The sequence below is a fragment of the Lagenorhynchus albirostris genome, chromosome 3 (genome assembly GCF_949774975.1).
Source record: "Lagenorhynchus albirostris chromosome 3, mLagAlb1.1, whole genome shotgun sequence".
Taxonomy (NCBI): domain Eukaryota; kingdom Metazoa; phylum Chordata; class Mammalia; order Artiodactyla; family Delphinidae; genus Lagenorhynchus; species Lagenorhynchus albirostris.
Genome location: NC_083097.1, coordinates 37,722,683 through 37,743,802, shown reverse-complemented (window position 1 = coordinate 37,743,802; position 21,120 = coordinate 37,722,683). Strand labels below are relative to the sequence as shown.

Here is a 21,120-nt window from a genome sequence, read left to right as displayed (position 1 = left end):
ATGTCACGCTGGGCAGAAGTGGAGCAAGAGTGGAGGGAGAGCGTGCGGCGTGCGGGCGGGGAGACTCCCTTTCCAGCCAGCAGAGGGCAGCCGCCGGGAGGCGCTGGCGCGCGAGGGCTGAGCGGAGCCTCGCCTCGCTCGGACAGCCTCAGCCTCAGCACCTGGCGCGCCGGAGCGGGGAGCGCAGCCACTGAGGGCAGCGGCGGCGGCGGGAGCCAAGCGCGCAACGAGCAGCGGCGCGGGCGGGAAGCAGAAGCCGCCGCCGCCGCCGCCGCCGCCGCGACGGGCAGCCGGGCTCGGCGGCCGCCGGATCGGGCCCCTGCCCCTTCCGCTTCGTGTCCCCGGCGCTGGGCGGCCGGCGAGTCTGGAGCCCGCGCCGTCGCCGGCCGCGTCCCCCGGGCATGGAAGGAGGCGGCAAGCCCAACTCGTCGTCCAACAGCCGGGACGATGGCAACAGCGTCTTCCCCACCAAGGCGCCCGCGACGGGCGCGGGGCCTGCCGCGGCCGAGAAGCGCCTGGGCACCCCGCCGGGGGGCAGCGGGGCCGGCGGGAAGGAGCAGGGCAATTCCGTGTGCTTCAAGGTGGACGGCGGCGGCGGCGGCGGCGAGGAGCCGGCCGGGGGCTTCGAGGACGCCGAGGGGCCCCGGCGGCAGTACGGCTTCATGCAGCGGCAGTTCACCTCCATGCTGCAGCCCGGGGTCAACAAATTCTCCCTCCGCATGTTTGGGAGCCAGAAGGCGGTGGAGAAGGAGCAGGAAAGGGTTAAAACTGCAGGCTTCTGGATAATCCACCCCTACAGCGATTTCAGGTGAGGACTCCCTGTCGCCGCCCCACCCTCCCTTCCGGGCGCGCCCTTAAACGCGCTTCCCCGCTCTTGGGAGGGGGCGCACGGGGACTCGCGGGGAGGGGGTGCCGGGCTGGCGGCGGGCGGCGCCGCCGGAGGCTTGCACTCGGGCGACAGGCTCGACTCTTCCACAACTAGTTTCCACCCAGGAGGAGGTTGTCTGATGTGTTCCTGTTGCCCGGGCACCCCGGGGAGGTTCTCCTGCTTTGCCTCGGGAACTTTGGGGCCAGGTCGGGGAAGAAGGCCACGGTGACCCCCGGATGGGAGGATGCTAAGTTGTGCAGGGAAACTTTCCCTTCGGAGATGAGAGTGTAAGAAAGTGGCCAGAAAGTCGTCTTGGGGGTGCCACCCTCCCTCGCGCTACTCCCCCAAGAAGTGGGTCCCTCCCAGAGGGGAAGAAGCCGCCCCTGGGTTTGAGGAGAGGATGGGGCGACCGGAGACAGTGACTCACAGGTCCCAGCCGGTCCAGCCTCTCTCGCCTGTGGGGAGTGTTATTAGTCTGTCTCTCAAACGCTTATAGTCGCTGGGTATCCTCAGTGCCTTGCTTCAGGATAGTGGCTGGCAGGCTGAGGATTGGTAATTTGCGCTTGGAGAGTCCCTGACTTGAGATTTCAGTGGAGCTGGCGCTGCCAGGTGGGGCAGGAGCGTGACAGGAAGCCTCGAGTTCCCGAAACGGAGACAGGGGGCGTTTCCAGAGCCCCCTTCCTGAAACACAGGAACACCCTTTCTTGACCTTGGCTACTAGTCTATTTCAGAAATTTCTTTCCCGTTTCCCAACTCGGGAACAAGGGCAGGAGAGCTGTCAGCTGTCAAGGAAACTCTGCTTCGGCGAATTAAAATTAAGACATTTCCTGATCTTATTTGTCGCCCAAGTATTCATTCGGTTATAAGCATGTTTAGAGATTATCAAATGAAGGTCGTGAAGTAGATCCTCTTATTAGTGCGCGAACACCCTGCTGTCACGTTATATTAGCGCCGGAAGAAGGCTGGGCTTTTAATTTAAAAAAAAAACCCACAAAAAAACCAAAATTAAAACTCTGGGTGACATCTATCTATCCATTTATTGCTGAAATTGTTCGGAAAGGAAAAAGAAGAAAAACAGTGTGTGCACAAACTAAGAAGTTTTAATAGGCGGCTGTTAAACAGCCAACGAATGTAGCAATAAAAAGAAGCATTACTTTGAGTTATGTTTACAAGCTAAGGGACATTGCCTTCAACTCCACGCCTTAATGGGAGCTGTCCACAGTTCTGAATGACATTAGCTATGGAAAACCCATACTCCTGCCACACAAAGCCTTGGAGCAACTAACTGTCTTCACCTTCTCTGAGATATCTATACACAACATATATTCTCAGAAATAAGTAGCCACTATTATTTATGAATAGGGTGAATGGATTTTAGGAAGTGTGGAATGTGTAAGGTTCTAACTTGCAAAACCACATAGCAAAGTCCAATGGAGGACTTATAAAACCTAACAACATTTTAGTCTATGGAAAATGAAGAGTTTGACAGAAAAAATGTTAATATGAAAAGGATCTACATATTTCCTCCATTAGATACTTATAGAAACAAACTTATGAATGACCCTGTTCTAAGGTATATAAGATTTTCATGTTCTTTAGAATTTTAAAGGTTGAAATAAAATGTAGAATACTATCTGTACCTCAGTCTTCAATGGAAATATATTGCAACCCATATTATAATTTTTTCATGAAAAAACTTTACATGGAAACAGCCTTCAGTCTTAATAAGAAAAGTAAGCATAGCTTTCCAGAAATATATGTAGTTCAATATTTACATGCAAATAAAATGCTAAACTTTGTTTATTTAATTTCACACTCAATTAAATGGTTACTTATGATACTTTTATTTCTTGAACAGTGTGAAAAGAGACTACACTTTTTCAAAATGGTAGATTATATCAAATAATTAAACTTTCATCAGTTACTACATAAAAACCATGGGGCCACCTTTCAGGAATCGGCATACTGTGCCAAAATCTTTTGAATGAATGAAATTCATGAAATTAAAGATTCTCTACATTTTCCCAAATGAATCATATGAGACAAAATATCTCTTTAAAACAAAAAAAATTGTTACTAAACAGAGGAAGAAATTGAAATCAGTTGATGGTTTAATTTTATCATGCATTTTAAAGAAATGAGAGATGATTAAAGAGTGCTCTAATACCCTAAACAAACTCTACTGTGGAACAGTTTGGAATATTTGATTTTCCCTTGCATAATTGGAAAAAGGAAATGATAGACATAAATTAAACAGCTACTATGATTTAGGTTTTTAACTGGAAGGAATCTGAAAAAAATAGATTTAAAAACTCACAAGTACTATATATGCCGGTTTTCTAAAACGACGAACTAAGGAAGAAATATAAATACTTGCTTGCATATGTTTAAGTCTTATTAGTATTTCATTGATGTCTTTACATGATCTTAATACCAATATAGGATTTCTCAAAATCTATAACATGTCAGGATAACATAATGAAAAAAGCAAAAATAAGAAAGACAATTCTGGCAGTATTTTTTTTTTCCTAAAGGAAAAGCCATATGGGAGTAATCACCCACACAACAGAAATGTTATAGTCATGATCTCTTCACCTCAGACCCTTCCCTGGTGAAGACACTTTAAGGGAAGTGCTTTGCTATGTTTCATACAAATGCCAAACTTAAGCTCAGTAATCATCTAGTGGCTGAAAAAGTGACACTTAAGAATACATTTCCACGGAGAACGGGGGAGATATCAGAAATTAAACATACCCAGGGCTTTTTCCTTCACTATCCTAAGCCTTTGCAGGGCCAGCTAAGTTTTGCAGGCAGCTCTTTGGTCAGCCCCACACTGCTGAGTGTAGCATGAGTTCGCCACTCCAGGGCATGTCAGGACTTTAACGCTGTGGCTAGCGGTCTAGTCCCTTCTCAGGATGATTGATTTCTAAGTCAGGCTCCTTTCTCCTTCCCTCAGGCAGCAGGGCTGTGCTCCCACTGAGACTCCCAGAGAGCTAGCCCAGTGTTGCTCTCACCCGCCTGGGCCCAAGAGTGCTATTGCTGTGTCTGGAGGGTAGTTTTCTCCTACCTCTGGTGTAAGTAGGGCAGAGGCCCTGTATTTCCCTTCCTTCTCAGGGGAGGATGATGTTAGAAACCTTCAGGGACTAAAGAGGCGTCAAATACCATCAATACTGTTGGAAATAGCTGGGGGGGAGCTAGAGAATTTAGTAAAAAAAAAAAATTGTATGTTTTTGTTTATACCATGGTATATAATCACCCAAACTAGGGAAAATATAGTTACTTAAAAAATAAGATTACACTGATTTTTGTGTGGTGAGGACATGGTCTCAGTCTTACTGAGTTTCATGTGAACAACACACACACACACAAATAATTTAATTTGAAAGTTAAATATGATTTTGAGATTACTAACAGTGATTTTACATTTATTAGCTAAAACTTTACCTTTCATTCATTAAATAAAAAAGTGACACTGGTCAAGCATTGTGCTTTCATAGCCAATCCATAGTTATGATATAATCATTCAAGTACATTGAAAGAATAGCTAGAGGACCTTTGTGGATGTTTGTTATTACGTGAGTAATTTACCTTAGAAGAATTTATCAACAGATTATTTGTCATTTCAGAGATTCTGACATTATTTTGTTGGATCATGCTTACATAAGTACTTTTTTTAAAAATAATGCTCCCATTCCATATATATTGCCAGCAAACCTCTTGCCTCTGGTAAGGGAGGAGATTTTATATCTTGACTCATTATTTCTTCCACTGCTTTTCATCAATTAGTGTGAATAACTGAAAAGCTTATTGTGTCGTAAGTACACAAGGACTCTAGAGATGGGAGTCACTTCCTGAAGATTCTGCCGTATCTGGGCTTCCGTCTCTGCCTCATGTTGCATCTACAACTGTGCTGATGTCAGAGATCACTGATGTGTTCATTAGTGAAGGGAAGCTTCCTCCATAGAACAGTTAGTCAGAGAGAGAACACTTGTTTCTAGGAGCTTCTCCTGAGAAAACAGTTCAACCTTCTGGGGTTTAAGGACTAATTAGCCTACTGCTATGTTATCTTTGTGCTGAATACACTGTATTCTCCCAGCAATGCTCATTTTATTTGCTTTCCATATCAACACAGCCAAAATTGACCGTAAGAATTTACTTTTTTTCCTGTTACGTGAACCTTTTTATATCTTATAAATTCAATTCAGTTCTTCTTAGTGGCTCTAGCAACTGTTAGGCCCAATTAAAGTGAAACTATTTGAAAGATTCGGAGGTATGAATTTATTCAGTTACTTTTTCTTAGTATACATGTAAACTATAAAACTTTAAATTTTATTAAATATTTCATTATTTAATTGCAGTTAATAGATATAGTGATCATACTATTAAAATATTACACGATATTTTCCATTTTTTTTCTGAGCAACTTTGCCTTTAAACCTACTTTTGGGGACATGGTGTAAATTGAGTCATTGGGCAGAAGCACTTTTACCAATTCATATTTAATTATGTGGGCTTGTATTTATGAACTTGCATGGTGAATAATAATGAAAGAGTTTCAAATGCATTGGAACCATATATTACTTACCACTGTTATCATAGGGTCATTTAACAGAATCTAGTTAAACTATATCTGCTTGATCGAAAACCAGAACTCAAAATAACACCAACACCAGAAAACAAATTAAATAGTATTTGTAATTCTGCATTATTCCACTCAATGAACCTGTGTCCCCGAGTGAGTATGAGGCAAGCAAAATATATCTCTGATCCTGATGTGAGCATTTTGCTATCCTGAGTGTAATTCTTATGTTTAGCAGATAATTCACTCCCTTACTTGGAGACAAAAATTGGGTTTAGGATGAAGACTTTCCAATAGAGTTTCTTGTAAGTATCATACAAATTATGGCAGACCATCAGCACTGCAGGAAGAGTACTGAACATGTTCAGGGTCTGTGACAAATTTTCATTTTATCATGTTGGGCAAAGAAGTAGCAAACTATGAATTAGGCTGACACCATATATTTTAGGACGAGAGGTAGTGGTAATAAGAAAAATTCTGCATACACTAGGATAAAAAACTATTTTCACTTACATTTTCTTCTAAAAATAATTTTTTGTGTGTGTGTGTGAAGGCATCTTAATGCACAACTTAGCATTATTTCCCCCTCCACCAAAAAAAAAAAAAAATCAGGGGAAAATGGCGGTGCTTCCTGGTTCATCCTGGAATTTTCTGTTTTTGCAAAATAAACCTCATGGCTCTATTAATTCTCTGTGTGTGTGGTGTGTGTGTGTGTGTGTGTGCGCGCACACGTGAGAGAGAGAGAGAGAGAAAAACTGTTCAAGGGACATCTGTATACAAGGGACATCTGATAAATGCTCATTTATCTGACACACTTCACCCAAGTTTGAGTGATAAAAATTGATTTTGTGGGGCTTCCCTGGTGGCGCAGTGGTTGAGAGTCCGCCTGCCGATGCAGGGGATACGGGTTCGTGCCCCGGTCCGGGAAGATCCCACATGCCGCGGAGCGGCTGGGCCCGTGAGCCATGGCCGCTGAGCCTGCGCGTCCGGAGCCTGTGCTCCGCAACGGGAGAGGCCACAGCAGTGAGACGCCCGCGTACCGCAAAAAAAAAAAAAAAAAAAAAAAAATTGATTTTGTGACCCTTTTCAAGTTTATTCATTAATTTCCTCGTAATATTCTTCAACCGTTTGACCTAATAATTGACCACTCAGTTAAAGCAAGGTAGCAAAATTATGCATGCCTCAGATTTACAATTTAACAATCTTATTTACATAGACCTGTTTTTATTTTCAAGATGTTATTTATATCTCTAAAGAAGTAAGGCTAATTACATACACATAGAGTTAGCAACTGTTTACAAATTTTATATGTTCAGGTTTGTTTCCAGTATTTCAGTATTGTAAACAGTGCTGCAGCAAACATCTTTGTGCATGACTTTTCTTCATTATATTCTGTACCTGTTGATTTTACCAATTAATACTGCTATCAATTGAGACACATCTTAAAAGTATAAGTGACGTGGGTTCACCAGTGCTGATGTTCCTGTTTAGATATTCACAGGCAGTTTTAGGACGGAAAGTCAAAATTGTCCTCCATTCTATTCATCACAGAGTACATAGAGTGGTAAGAGAGATCTTATGTCATGTCCTGTTATCCAGTGTCTAATGATGTTATTGCGCTGCTTACAGTCCTTTGAGGCCGCCTTCCCATTACTCTTGAATACATTTGACAAACCTTACATGAGCTACAGGACCTTGCATAATTTCAACCTATGTGGGCAACCTCGTCACACACCACTCGCTTCCTCCCTGTCGTCAGCCACCAGGGTAAATTTTCAGCTCCTAGAACCAGCTGAAGTTCTCTCCTGCCACAGAGAGTTTGATGTGACATTTAACCCCACTGCCTGAAATTCTCCTTTCACTTTTTGTCATTCTGCATCATAGCTTGTTTCTCCTTGTCATCTGGATTTCAGTTTAATCATTGTGATCACCTTCACCTCCACCACCCCCCATTTTATTTTCTCTCTGGGCCTCTTGTTTCATCAGAATTTATATTTTATGTATGTCCCTCCACTAGAATTCAAGCTCACAACCCCATCAGTATTATTCAATTTTATATTCCTAATGCCATAAAAATGCACATAATAGACTTTTTTTTTCCTGCTAAGCTTTCTCAGATGCTTTATTTTTTTTACAGTTTTTTTGAGATATTATTTACCTACCGTTACGGTTCACTCATTTAAAGGGAATGATTGCTTTCTAGTATGCTCACAGAGTTGTGCAACCATTACCACAATCCATTTTAGAAAATGTTATCACTCTAAGAAGGAACTCTATACCAATTAGCACTCACTTTTGTCTTTCTCCTTCCCTTCCTCCCCTCACAGCTCTGTCCAACCACTAATCTACTTTCTGCCTCTATAGAATTCTTTTTTTATTCTGGAAATTTCATATCAGTGGAGTCATACAATATGTAACCTTTTGTTATTGGCTTCTTTCCCTTAGCATAATGTTTTCAAGTTTCGTCTGTGTTGCAGCATGTTTCAGTACTTTGTTTTGATATGCATATACCAAATTTTATCCATTCATCAGTTGATGGATATCCGGATTACTTTTAGCTTTCGGTTTTATGAATACTGCTGGTATGAACACCGTTATATATTTTTTGTGCAGAGGTGTATTTTCATTTATCTTAGAAGTGAAATTTCTGGGTCAACATAACAGACTTTTAAAAAATATTACTGAATGAATGGGCAAAGAATTAGTCTCCAACCAGAGTGTGCCACATTTATTCTTTACATTAATAAATCCAGATAAAGAAAGCTGTTTCTTCCCTTACAGCAATAGTTGGCATCCCCTCCTGTTGCCACCTGCAAGTACATGTCCCAACTATTACATTTTCCTGCCCAATATACAGAGGACTAAATGAAACTGCAGGGAGGTTAAGCAGCATAAACCTGGTGACATAGATAGATAGTAAGAACTGGGCCAGGAGTTCAGCTCTTTGGAATTTTGATTCTGTCACTCCAACTCTTTTACCTAAAAAGAAACGAGGCTGCCGATATAAATAATTCTCCACACCTGTGGGAAAACAGTATGTTAGACCTTATCATTTATTCTTCCTCCCTCCTGAAACCATCCCAAAATAATGTGAAAAAAACACAAAAATACATAGACAACTAGAAGAAAGAGGAGAAAGCAGAGAACAAGAGATCTCAAAAACATTTTGGAAAATAAAACATTTTGGAAAAGAAAGCTAATGGAGAAATTATTCTACTTACACAATCCTTCACCATTGAACTGCAGAAGTGTTCAGGAAATGAAGGGAGCAGTTGAGAGAGAATTTCCAGGAAAGCCAGGCTGAAACTAGGAGGATTAAGTAAGGGTCTCCTTAGTGAGTACAGAACTCTTTTTTTTTAACATCTTTATTGGAGTATAATTGCTTTACAATGGTGTGTTAGTTTCTGCTGTATAAAAAAGTGAATCAGCTATACATATACATATATCCCCATATCTTCTCCCTCTTGCATCTCCCTCCCACCCTCCCTATCCCACCATTCTAGGTGGTCACAAAGCACCGAGCTGATCTCCCTGTGCTATGTGGCTGCTTCCCACTAGATATCTGTTTTACATTTGGTAGTGTATATATGTCCATGCCACTCTCTCACATTGTTTCAGCTTACCCTTCCCCCTCCCCATGTCCTCAAGTCCATTCTCTACGTCTGCATCTTTATTCCTGTCCTTCCCCTAGGTTCTTCATAATGTTTTTTTTTTGTTTTTGTTTTTTAGATTCCATATACATGTGTTATCATACGGTATTTGTTTTTCTCTTTCTCTTTCTGACTTACTTCACTCTGTAAGACAGACTCTAGGTCCATCCACCTCACTACAAATAACTCAATTTCATTTCTTTTTATGGCTGAGTAATATTCCATTGTATATATGTGCCACATCCTCTTTATCCATTCATCTGTTGATGGACACTTAGGTTGCTTCCATGTCCTGGCTATTGTAAATAGAGCTGCAATGAACATTGTGGTACATGACTGTTTTTGAATTATGGTTTTCTCAGGGTATATGCCCAGTAGTGGGATTGCTGGGTCATATGGTAGTTCTACATTTAGTGTTTTAAGGAACCTCCATACTGTTCTCCATAGTGACTGTATCAAATTTACATTCCCACCAACTGTGCACGAGGGTTCCCTTTTCTCCACATCCTCCCCAGCATTTATTGTTTGTAGATTTTTTTTTTTTTTTTTTTTGGCGGTACCTGGGCCTCTCACTGTTGTGGTCTCTCCTGTGGAGGAGCACAGGCTCTGGACGTGCAGGCTCAGCGGCCATGGCTCACGGGCCCAGCTGCTCCGTGGTATGTGGGATCTTCCCGGACCAGGGCACGAACCCGTGTCCCCTGCATCGGCAGGCGGACTCTCAACAATTGCGCCACCAGGGAAGCCCTGTTTGTAGATTTTTTGATGATGGCATCCTGACTGGTGTGAGATGATACCTCATTGTAGTTTTGATTTGCATTTCTCTAATGATTAATGATGTTGAGCATTCTTTCATGTGTTTGTTGGCAATCTGTAAATCTTCTTTGGAGAAATGTCTGTTTAGGTCTTCTGCCCATTTTTGGATTGGGTTGGTTGTTTTTTTGATATTGAGCTGCATGAGCTGCTGGTAAATTTTGGAGATTAATCCTTTATCAGTTGCTTCATTTGCAAATATTTTCTCTCATTCTGAGGGTGGTCTTTTTGTCTTGTTTACGGTTTCCGTTGCTGTGAAAAGCTTTTAAGTTTCATTAGGTCCCATTTGTTTATTTTTGTTATTATTTGCATTTCTCTAGGAGGTGGGTCAAAAAGGATCTTGCTGTGATTTATGTCATAGCGTGTTCTGCCTGTGTTTTCCTGTAAGAGTTTTATAGTCTTTAATTCATTTAGGCCTTATATTTAGGCCTTTAATTCATTTTGAGTTTATTTTTGTGTATGGTGTTAGGGAGTGTTCTAATTTCATTCTTTTACATGTAGCTGTCCAGTTTTCCCAGCACCACTTATTGAAGAGGCTGTCCTTTCTCCATTGTATATTCTTGCCTCCTTTATCAAAATAAGGTGACCATGTGTGCATGGGTTTATCTCTGGGCTTTCTATCCTGTTCCATTGATCTATATTTCTGTTTTTGTGCCAGTACCATACTGTCTTGATTACTGTAGCTTTGTAGTATTGTCTGAAGTCAGGAAGCCTGATTCCTCCAGCTCCATTTTTCTTTCTCAAGATTGCTTTGTCTATTCAGCGTCTTTTGTGTTTTCATACAAATTGTGAAATTTTTTGTCCTACTTCTGTGGAAAATGCCATTGGTAGTTTGATAGGGATTGCATTGAATCTGTAGATTGCTTTGGATAGTATAGTCATTTTCACAATATTGATTCTTCCAGTCCAAGAACATGGTATATCTCTCTATCTGTTTGTATCATCTTTAATTTCTTTCATCAGTGTCTTATAGTTTTCTGCATACAGATCTTTTGTCTCCATAGGTAGGTTTATTCCTAGGTATTTTATTCTTTTTGTTGTAATGTTCAATGGGAGTGTTTCCTTAATTTCTCTTTCAGATTTTTCTTCATTAGAACTCTTAATCTGACATCAGAATGCTTGGAGCCTGGTCAGTTCTCCGCAGGCAGGACACTGGGGAAAAAATACCTCCAATGGGAGATGAGACACTTCAATGTCTTCCAATAAAAATTCTTATTTATTACTTAATGACCTTGCAAAAAGCCTCACATTGTGCACAGAGACTGTATGTATATTTGGGTATTACATCATCTGATATGATCTAAAAGCAAAAGATTACAGGACTTTTGAGAAAAGTCTTTATCATAAAAGAGAAAAACTAAGTCAAACAGCAAAAGAAAGTGCCGAGAACAAAGAAGCATTTGGGATAAGGGGAAACTCAACATTATTTAAAAATACTCTAAAAGTTATATCTTCAGAAATGTATTTTATCTGTACAGTAAGAACAATATGCTATGAAAAGAATACCCAGGATGTAGTAAGTTGGCATGTAAAGTCTAGGAAATCTCTCAGAATTAGGGCAAAAAGAAAAAGAGAAAACAGAAAATATAAGCAAAATAAAGGATAATTTATAAGGTCAAACTCCATAAAAGGAGTTTCAAGATGAGAACATAGTGTGAAAATGGACATATGGGATTAACAGAGACATTTTAAACAAAATTTTGCAGATAGCAGGGAGTGAAACGTCTTTCTGAGAAAGTCATAGAGCACTCAGCTCCAAGAAAGGAAAAGACCCCATCAGGAACCTCACACACCTCAGAACACCTCTGAATCAGAAAAAAGCAAAAGAAAACAAAATCCTAAAACTTTCCTAAGAGAAAGTTATAAGCTTACAGTATTTCTCAAGAAGTGAGAAAATACTGTAAGCTAAATGATAGTGTGACAAAGTCTACAAAATTCTGAGAGAAAGTGACATCTAAAAGAATTGTATACCCTGCCATAATATGAAGATTAAAGAAAGCCAATTAGAATTCAAGAACTCTAATATTAACCACCCATGTATCCTTTCTTACAAAGTTATTGGATCATGTGCTTCAGCAAAACAAGGAATCACACCCAATAGCGTGAAAACGGAAGACGGGATATGGGATCTCACAAAGAAGAACCTTGAAAGAAAGTCCCCGGAGTACTCCTGAGTAGCTAGCTGGTCTTGAAGGAAACCAGTCTAGACAGGGACCAGAAAGCAGAGGCCTCTGGAGAAAGGCCTTCATGGGAGAGAAAATGGATAATCAGCAGTTGAAAAGTAGTGTTAATAGGTGGTCCACAGATCCTTTGGAACAAGATATGTATGACTTTCATATGAATACCTATTGAGTACATTAAATAGAAACAAATAAACAAAAGATCTTTATCAACTCCAGGATGATTTGAAGGTGTGTAAAAAAGGAAAAAAAATTACAATGCTTGGATCAGCAGTGAATAACACTTACCTGGCCATTTTAAAGTAAACAAGGTTGACTGATTTAAACAAAGATTATGGTCCAGTTATTCTGGGAGGAAAGAGAAAGGTAGATGAAGGTTGGGTGTCCTAAGGAAGCTAAATCCTCATCTGCCATAACTGGCAATTAGCAGGGTTTAAAGTTGATGTATCAGTTTCTTTTTGAAATGTGAATTTAATGTCAAAAGAAAAAATTAGGGTGTTTAAGAAGTGGGCACGTAGAGTGAAAGGAAGGGAGCTTATAATCTTCTTATAATCCTTTAATGCTATTTTACTTGTTAAAAAAAGATTATGGGTATGTTTTGAGGTGACATATAGCTTTGTTAAGAACACAGGTTCTGGAGCCAGCCTGTTTGGGTCAGAATCCCAGTCCACCACCTTAGTATCTGGGCCTCAGTTCCCTTAATTATAAAACGAGGAAAAGAATATATATATATCTTATTGGGTTGTTGGGAAGATACATATTTTATATTTGTATTATGAATATATAGTGTCTAGATATGTAGTGCTTAGAAATAGTATACTTTGCTTCTTAATGCTATGTAAGTGTTAGCTAAAATTATGAAAGTAAAATTGGAGCAGAATTAAGGAGTGTGAACTATTTAAGAAAGGAGAATACGAAGTAGACGCCTGACAGTCTTCAGAATTCCTTTAGCAAATGTGTCAGTGAAGGCAGGGCCATGTAAATGATATGCTGTTCTGTTTTCTTTGTATCTTCAGGGAAGTCTGGGCAGCAGAAGCCCTGATGTGTAGTGGCCGTGTTTGTGTGTGCTCTGTGAAATAAGTTCACTCATGAGGGAATTAGCATTGGAAAACATCTAATACATCTTCTATCTGCAAAATTTTCAAGATATAACAGTATTATCTTCTAAGTTGGTATAGAATGCTACAGTGTTGAACATTGAGAAATAGCTTTTAGGGAAAATTCTGATGACACTGAGTTGCCATTAATCCTTCCCATTACTCTTTATTTTCATCAGAAAATGGCATAAGCCATTTGGGATCTTATTTCAGATCAGTTAAACGTTATATATGAGTCAAATAAGATGATTCATAACTTGCTAATTTCTTTCATTTTCCTTTTTATGGTCAATTTTTTTTCCATTGGAGTGTAATTGACTTATAATATGATATTAGTTTTCAGGGGTACCACGAAGTAAGCCAATATTTTTATACATTATGAAATGATCACCATGATTAGTCTAACTATACAAAGTTATTACAGTATTATTGGGTATATTCCCCATGCTGTATATTACATTCCCATGACTTATTTATTTTATAATTGGAAGTGTGTACCTCTTAATCCCCATCACCTATTTATTATTTATTGTCAAATTTAATAGTCTATGAAAAATGGTTATTTAGAAATATAATTTAAGGAAAAATTCTTTTTTACATCATTTTAGAGCAGATGTCACTTATTGCCCTATGTTAGCATTGTTAGTTTTTAAAGAGTATACTTTATGAAAAATTATACAATCTTGGTTGTTTGAGAGACATGAACAGAGGCTGAGAAAATGAATATTGAAGGTTATATGAGTAATATTTATAGGGAGAACGAGTATTCCTTATTTTTTTTGTAGAAGAGTCATTCATTGTTTAAATAATTATTTTTAAAAATAATCTTTGTTCTGAGCAATAAATTTGGTATTTGTCTTGGAAAATCATGTAAGTGAATTAGGATGAAGATTAGAAACAGATATATTGTCCAGGATTCAGATGTATTTTTTTAAATATATAAAATAGCAGAAATATGTGCTAAAATTACCTAGTTACGGTTGTACATATATTGAATAATATAAATAACCCCAGAATCCTATTAACTTAATTATTGATTATACAAATCATTCATTGGCTATCCATTTATGTTAGTGACACTTAGGCTTCCAGCCTCAGAGAATACTTTAAGAATCAGATGAAATCTGTGGATTCTCAGCCTGGAAAAGTACATGTATTCACAAAATTTTTGTTTGTGATTTTAAGAGATTTGTGGTTCCCTTCAAGCACATTTATTTTCGGACCCCAAGTTAAGACTTCTTGAACTAATATTTTTACACAGAAATAGGATACTAAAAATAATGCATGGAAGACAGAGTTTTGCTTGGACATTTAAGAATTAAAGCTGTAGTTAGAAAGATTTGCCTTGAGAGGGAGAGAATTCCATCAGCCAAGTTAGTTCACTTTTGAGGCTGGATACCTCATCCACAGGGATTGAATAGAGACAGTCATTCTGTTGTTGGGTCAGTCAGCATAATCAAGCACAGAGTTATAGCTAGAATATATTTGGGGTGAGAAGAGGCTAAATTATTTTTTTGCAGAAGATATTTATCTGCCTGAAAGAGCTAATTGAACTAACTGATAAATGGTAGCATTACCTGCAAAGTTAATTAAGAGAGTTTATTATAAGAAAAATATATTAAAATATATCAGGAACTTTCCTATATGTTAACAACTGTGATTGAGGATATTTAATAGAAAAAAATACCACTGACTACAAAAACCAAAAATATAAACTATATATAAAAAGATGAGTTATACAGTAGGTAATATTAACCAAATAAAATAATTGAGTAAAATGCATTGTTATCAGTTTACAACAAAATTAAATCCAAATAGGTTTAGATTTATAAAAGGTAAAAATAACTTAAATCAGAGTTCCTAGAAAAATATTAGTGAATTATTTAATAATATTGCTATGGGGGAAAGCTTTCCAACATTCGACTCCAAAGACTCTGTAAATTGTTGAAACTTTTCTAAATGTCAGTTTGACCCTATAGAAAAAGTCCTTGAAAATGTATAGGCCCCTACCTAATTTTACAGAAAAAAATATGACACATGTAAATACATGGATACAAGGATGATTCCTATAAATACTTTTCATAATAATAGAAAATTATAAAGAAATATAACCTGAGTAAAATTTCAACCCTATCCTAAACCTCTGGTTATCAGTTATTCTCCATATCTCTGCCCTGCCTTTTCTTCATAGAACTTCGCACAGTTTATTATACTAAATGTTTTGTTTATCTCATTTGATTAGCTACCCTCATCTATAATTTAAGCCTAATTTAGGAGGAGGGTTTTTTTATTGTTGTAACCATTTTGTTCCTAGGGCTAGATGCATGCATGGCACGAAGTAGGCACTTCATAAATATGAATGAATGAAGAAATTTTATGAACATTATGCTTAATCTTGATTTTTTTTTTTTTGCGGTACGCGGGCCTCTCACTCTTATGGCCTCTCCCGTTGCGGAGCACAGGCTCCGGACGCGCAGGCTCAGCGGCCATGGCTCACGGGCCCAACCGCTCTGCGGCATGTGGGATCTTCCCCGACCGGGGCACGAACCCGTGTCCCCTGCATCGGCAGGCGGACTGCGCCACCAGGGAAGCCCCTTAATCTTGATTTTTATACACAATTTCCAACAACCAGATGGTTTTTTCCCCTATATTTCCTGCAACGAAACTAATTTAGTGTAGATAGTTTAATCTGACATACAGAGACATGTATTTAGAAATAAGATTTTATGCCATTTAAAATAACATATATACATACTTGTATTAATTCTGTTTACTGTAATGCTTGTTTTTATGTAGTTAAAAAAATTGGGGGGAGATATATATTGTGGATCTTTTGGGATGGCTCTTGTTTCACAGCCCTATAAAAACTATTTAAATGTCATTGCCTTTGTAATCAATGCTGTCTTCATCAGAACAGTTGAAATATATCTCTCTGGGTAATGACATTAAGAAAGAATGACACATTTACTTTCTTGTATGTAGCTTTTTTTTTTGCTTTTGCCAAATCGCACTGCTTGGTGTAACAGCAGTGCACATTTCCTTTCAAGCCCTATTGTATAGAGATGGAAAATTAGCACTGTCTCTATAGGTATAATTAATAAAAGATTGAGTCAGTGTTTTGAAAGAGGATTAATTTTGAATTTTAGCTCTGTGGTAAGTAGCTTTTTTTACTGTGTTCACCAAAGAACAAAAATTCCAACCAAAAATTTTCTGAGTAAGCACTATTAAATTGATCCTTGTGTAGTTAATGGAAAGGATATCATATATCTTGATACAAGAAAATTGAAGTTGACATAATTTTCAAAAGGAAAGGGAACTTGAATCTGAGAAGACAGTGATAGTTTGGTTTTTGCACATAAAAAGCAGAGCAAATAGAGAGCAAAATGAAAAACACATTGGACAACTTTTACAGGAAAACGGTCCCTTGAACCTAAAAGATAAGTAGTTGGGACTGACCTGTGACAACTGCAAGACTTGTGTTTTGTGAACCTCCATGTACGTCAAAGGAAGGAAGTAATGGGAAACAAAGTCATCTGATAGACCTGAGGACAGGTAGACCTGCCGCATAACCAACAGGTATTTGCTGGAAGAGCAGCTGAAACTGAGATGGGATTTGCACAACACAGTAGTGGGAGCTCTGCAGTCATTTGAAGAGGAAAAATGCTGTTCCCAGGTTTGTGGCAGGAAATACATGTTAAGGGCCTGGAACAATTTAACATACCAGATAGTAGGGAAGCTGTCAAAGAGAACCAGGGTAATATTAAAAAATATGAGTCAACTTGAAAAAAGCCAAGATGGGCTTCAGAAAAGCATAAGAATTTCAATGAGTTCAAACTTAATAGAAGTTTAAATTTAAGTTCATAATAATATAAGAAATCATTACCCACTGAAGCTCATAGGGACCCAATTCATTACCTTGAAACCTGGGTGAGTAAAAGGAAAGAATCAAGCTTTTCCTATATTATCTGACCCAATGTATAACCAAATAGTAGAGGAGGAAAAGAATGTCCTTATAAAATTATTAAAGCCAATACATGAAAAGATAATGATACAATTAGAAAATAACGATTTTACCACTCCCATGCAATGAATGCATCTAGCTGTTGGCATCCATAGGTATTCAAATACAGAGGGTGGAGGAATACGATGAACTTGCACCTGGAGCGTGTGATCAGCAAAATCCAGTGTTGGAGAACTGTCAGGCCTGCCAGCCAGGCTCTTTAACAGATAAATAGTAAGGAAAAGAATGGGATGAAGGAGAATTTGTAAATTAAGAGACGTTCTGAAAATGGAGGTTTGGACAGAGCAAACTATACAATCTAGGGATGCACAGTTGTGATGGAACTATAGAAAAATTTAGGGAAGCAACTACTACGAAAGGCAGCAGAGCTGTTATTTTGGAGGGTGGGAGGGGGCTGTGATTGGGACTATACACGTGGATGGGCTTCTTGGGTGGGTGGCCAAGTTCTATTTCTTGTCCTGGGTGGTGATTTCAAGGTTGTTTGGTTCATGATAAATCACTGTTTTCTCTAGTTTTCTGCATTTGTTTTATTTTATAATAAAAAGTAAAGGAAAAAAAGGGAAGAGGTCTTAATTTTCAAAAAGAAAGATCAATATATAATGAAAAGAAGTACAATATTACTGTTTATCTCTCTGTTTTACTCAGAGATCTGATTTGTTACAACAAAACCCTAACAATGCTAAGGCAAAGCAATTGGATGCAACTTTATGGTGGGAAAATGACTCAGACATAATCTCAGAAAAATCAGAACCTTAAGTCTTTTAACTTGATTTGAGGAGAGATATTCAGCCTCTTTGAAGCTAATCTGTAAAATTTGAGAAGGTAATATCTGTCCCCTTAAGAACGTTATGATAATAAGATGATATAGGAAAAGTGCCTGACACATAGCCAATATGTGATAAATATTAAATTCCCTGTTAATGTTATATAAGTACAAATAAATAAATCATAGTGTTTTTTCTAAAAGACGTGAGATTACACACACGAACTCACTCATTCAGTAAATATTTATTGAGTGCTGAGTATGTTTTCAGGGACGGTTAGGCGTTTTAGATATGAAAAAGAATGAAGCCAAGTCACAAGCTTTCAGAGGCTTTTTGTCTACTAAAGAAGACAGGCACATAAGGATGTAATTTTAATGGAAGGAAAGAAAGCCAGTAGGAAAACTGTATAAAATAATATACCACTAGAGAAAATCATGATGCATTAATTCCATAATATTTAATCATCAGCTAAATTTTAGTATTTTTCACTATTTCTCAGATTTCTTTTTGGTAAATGATTACAAATAATCAGTACTTTTGCATGTTTTTTTTGTCTGTCTTTTTTTTTTTCTAAAAAAGCAATTACCCTGCTGGGGTAAAATTCTCTCACATTTTTAACATTTAAATCTTTATTAGTCCATTGTTATACTGTTGTGATTCCAGAAAGCATAAAGTATTTTCAGGCTTGTTTTAAAAATCAATCAAATGGAGAATTATTTCAGAACTGTGTGCTTAAAAGAGAGAAAAATCCATTGGAAAATAGCAAAGGGATTTATTTATTGACTGAAAAGTGGAGTGCCTCTATATCTCTTTCCTATGTAAAATAAAGCTAATGGCTATCCTTCTGTATTAACAAATCATGTTGGAAAGAGAGAGAAAAGCTCTTAACCTACTTTCCTATCTTCAGTTTTTAACTTTATCATGCTTGCTAATTGTCTCGGTGTCCTTTAACTGTCTATTTCCATGATTCTTTCCCAGAGGCTTGGTTTAATTTTAAAAGTGTCTTGTATTCAGCCCTAATTATGTGAAAGCTCACTATAGGCAAACAGCAAGAGATAGTAATGACCAAAATGTCTTCTTAAATCAGTGCCAGGATACCACAAGCACAATGCTATAAACGTTTAGTAACTAGGAAATACCACTATATAAGGTAATACTTAGAAGCTAGTGATGTTTGAAAATAGGATTCCTTCCTAGAAACATAACTTCACTAACTGTGATGTTTTACATATATAATTCTGTGGTTTTATACATTTTATTTCTCTTATCAAGTGTTTAAAGAAGCTGAATACCCACACAGTCTCAAATTCTTTTCATCATCAGTAACTATACCTGAGGTGGTTCTACTTTATTTGAGTTAGAATAAAGTTAAAAAAATATGCAATCTGTGTGCCTAGAAATACTGTCCATTGTTTTCTTTGAAAAGCATGCTATTATGTTGACTTAAATGCCCACAGTAAATCAAGAAATTAAGCATTATCTGTCACTGTTATTTTTATATTCATTTAATGGGGGAAAGAGTACTGTTGAAATGTTTTAACTGGTCACACATGGGAAAAGCAACAGTCAGTGTTTTATTCTACAAAAGATGGTCAGAGTGCAGCCTTACCTGTTATGTTCAAACTGTGTGTCAGACACTGTTCCAAGTGTCTTTATATTATCTCACTGAGTCCTTAGAGTAACCCTGCAACAGATACTATTTGTGTCATACTACAGCTTAGAAAACCAAATTATGGAGAGGTTAAGCAGTCACACAGCTTAGAAGTGGAGAAGCTGGGATTTGAACCCAGGGATCTGTGTGAGAACTCAGGATATTAACCACTATCTTTTGTCCCAGAGGAATTCAGTCATGTCCTGATCCAGTGACTCAGTCTTTTTCTCTGACTTTACAAAAATGTACTGTTAGAACATATATTCTTTTTCTGGCCATAAGAATCTTAGTTATTCAGCTAATAGTCCTGAGTGGGAAATGGTGCCCCGTTAGCCAAATACTGGCTGCAGTTTTCTGAGAGCTTCATTTCTAGTTCAGCATGTTGGATTGGATCCTATGTGTAAACACCTAATTATTTCAGATGCTTATTTGTTTTTCTAAAAAGCTAAATGTTTGACAGTAAAGAGTTCAAGGTAAATCCTAAAAACTGAAATGTTCTTATCCAGGCAGGCAAATAAAATGGAAATAAAACTATAATGACTTCTTTTGACTCTACTCAAGTGTAATATTCCAGAAAATATAAGAACCAGTGAAAACAATTCTACTTCCTAAAGATACTTGTAATTTCCTTTCATTATGTTTTTCTGCATTCTTTTCAGTGATAGTGCTTATATACCAAAATGAACAGACTATTCAAATGAAAATAGCAATGAAGAGCTGTACTAATGAGGAAGGCATTGGAAGGTATTTGGAGATAGAAAGACGCTATAAACTTTAGTTTTAGGTAATGTTGAAGAGAGATATAGTTATTGCACAAAAAGGTCAAGATTTGCCATCAGATTGCAATCTACCACCATATAAATGTTAGATAGCTTATAAATTGGAGTTTATTAGAATAATAATGGATTACAATTGCTTGGGAAAATTTAGAAGGGTTTTTATTAGACTTCGAGTCTGCTGAAAAAAGGCAACTAAGAAAGGCAAGAAACAATGTAAGGTAACAGTGTACGGTTTTATGTGGCAGATGCCCAAGAAATTCCCCCCAAACTATAGTCCTGTTGTACCTCTGAGACCATTTCCTCAGGTATCCTGAAGTCTGATAACAGGATGGTCTACCGAATGGAATCACTGTTTCCAAAAACAATTATTTCATAACTCACTATTACTTATTGGGACTGTGGAGCTAGAAATAACCTGAGAAACTAAATCCCAAACAGAATTAGGAGCACCAAAAACAGAGATACTGGAGAATTAGGAAAAATCCTTCTGAAGCGTATCTGTTTAAAAATAGAATTAATTTTAAATTTTTGGAAAAATGAGATAGGTGATATTATCACCAATCATCAAGATCAGAATTTCCTGGATAATGATGAATAATTAAAAATGTATTTCATCATTTATCCTCTCTAAGTAAATTTAAATTCTTTGTCTATAAGAAACATGCTCACGGGGAGGGGGAAGGGTAAGCTGGGACGAAGTGAGAGAGTGGCATGGACATGT

At 38.0% G+C, this 21,120-nt stretch overlaps 1 protein-coding gene across 1 annotated transcript in view; it reads left to right on the top strand.

The window, feature by feature from the left end:
* Positions 1–401: 401 nt before the first annotated feature.
* The window catches only part of HCN1 (hyperpolarization activated cyclic nucleotide gated potassium channel 1), a 365,548-nt gene continuing 344,829 nt past the window's right edge, over positions 402–21,120 (top strand). The window contains exon 1 of the mRNA XM_060146056.1: positions 402–808. Within this exon, the coding sequence (XP_060002039.1) occupies positions 402–808 (407 nt within the window). The remainder of the gene's footprint in view (positions 809–21,120) is intronic.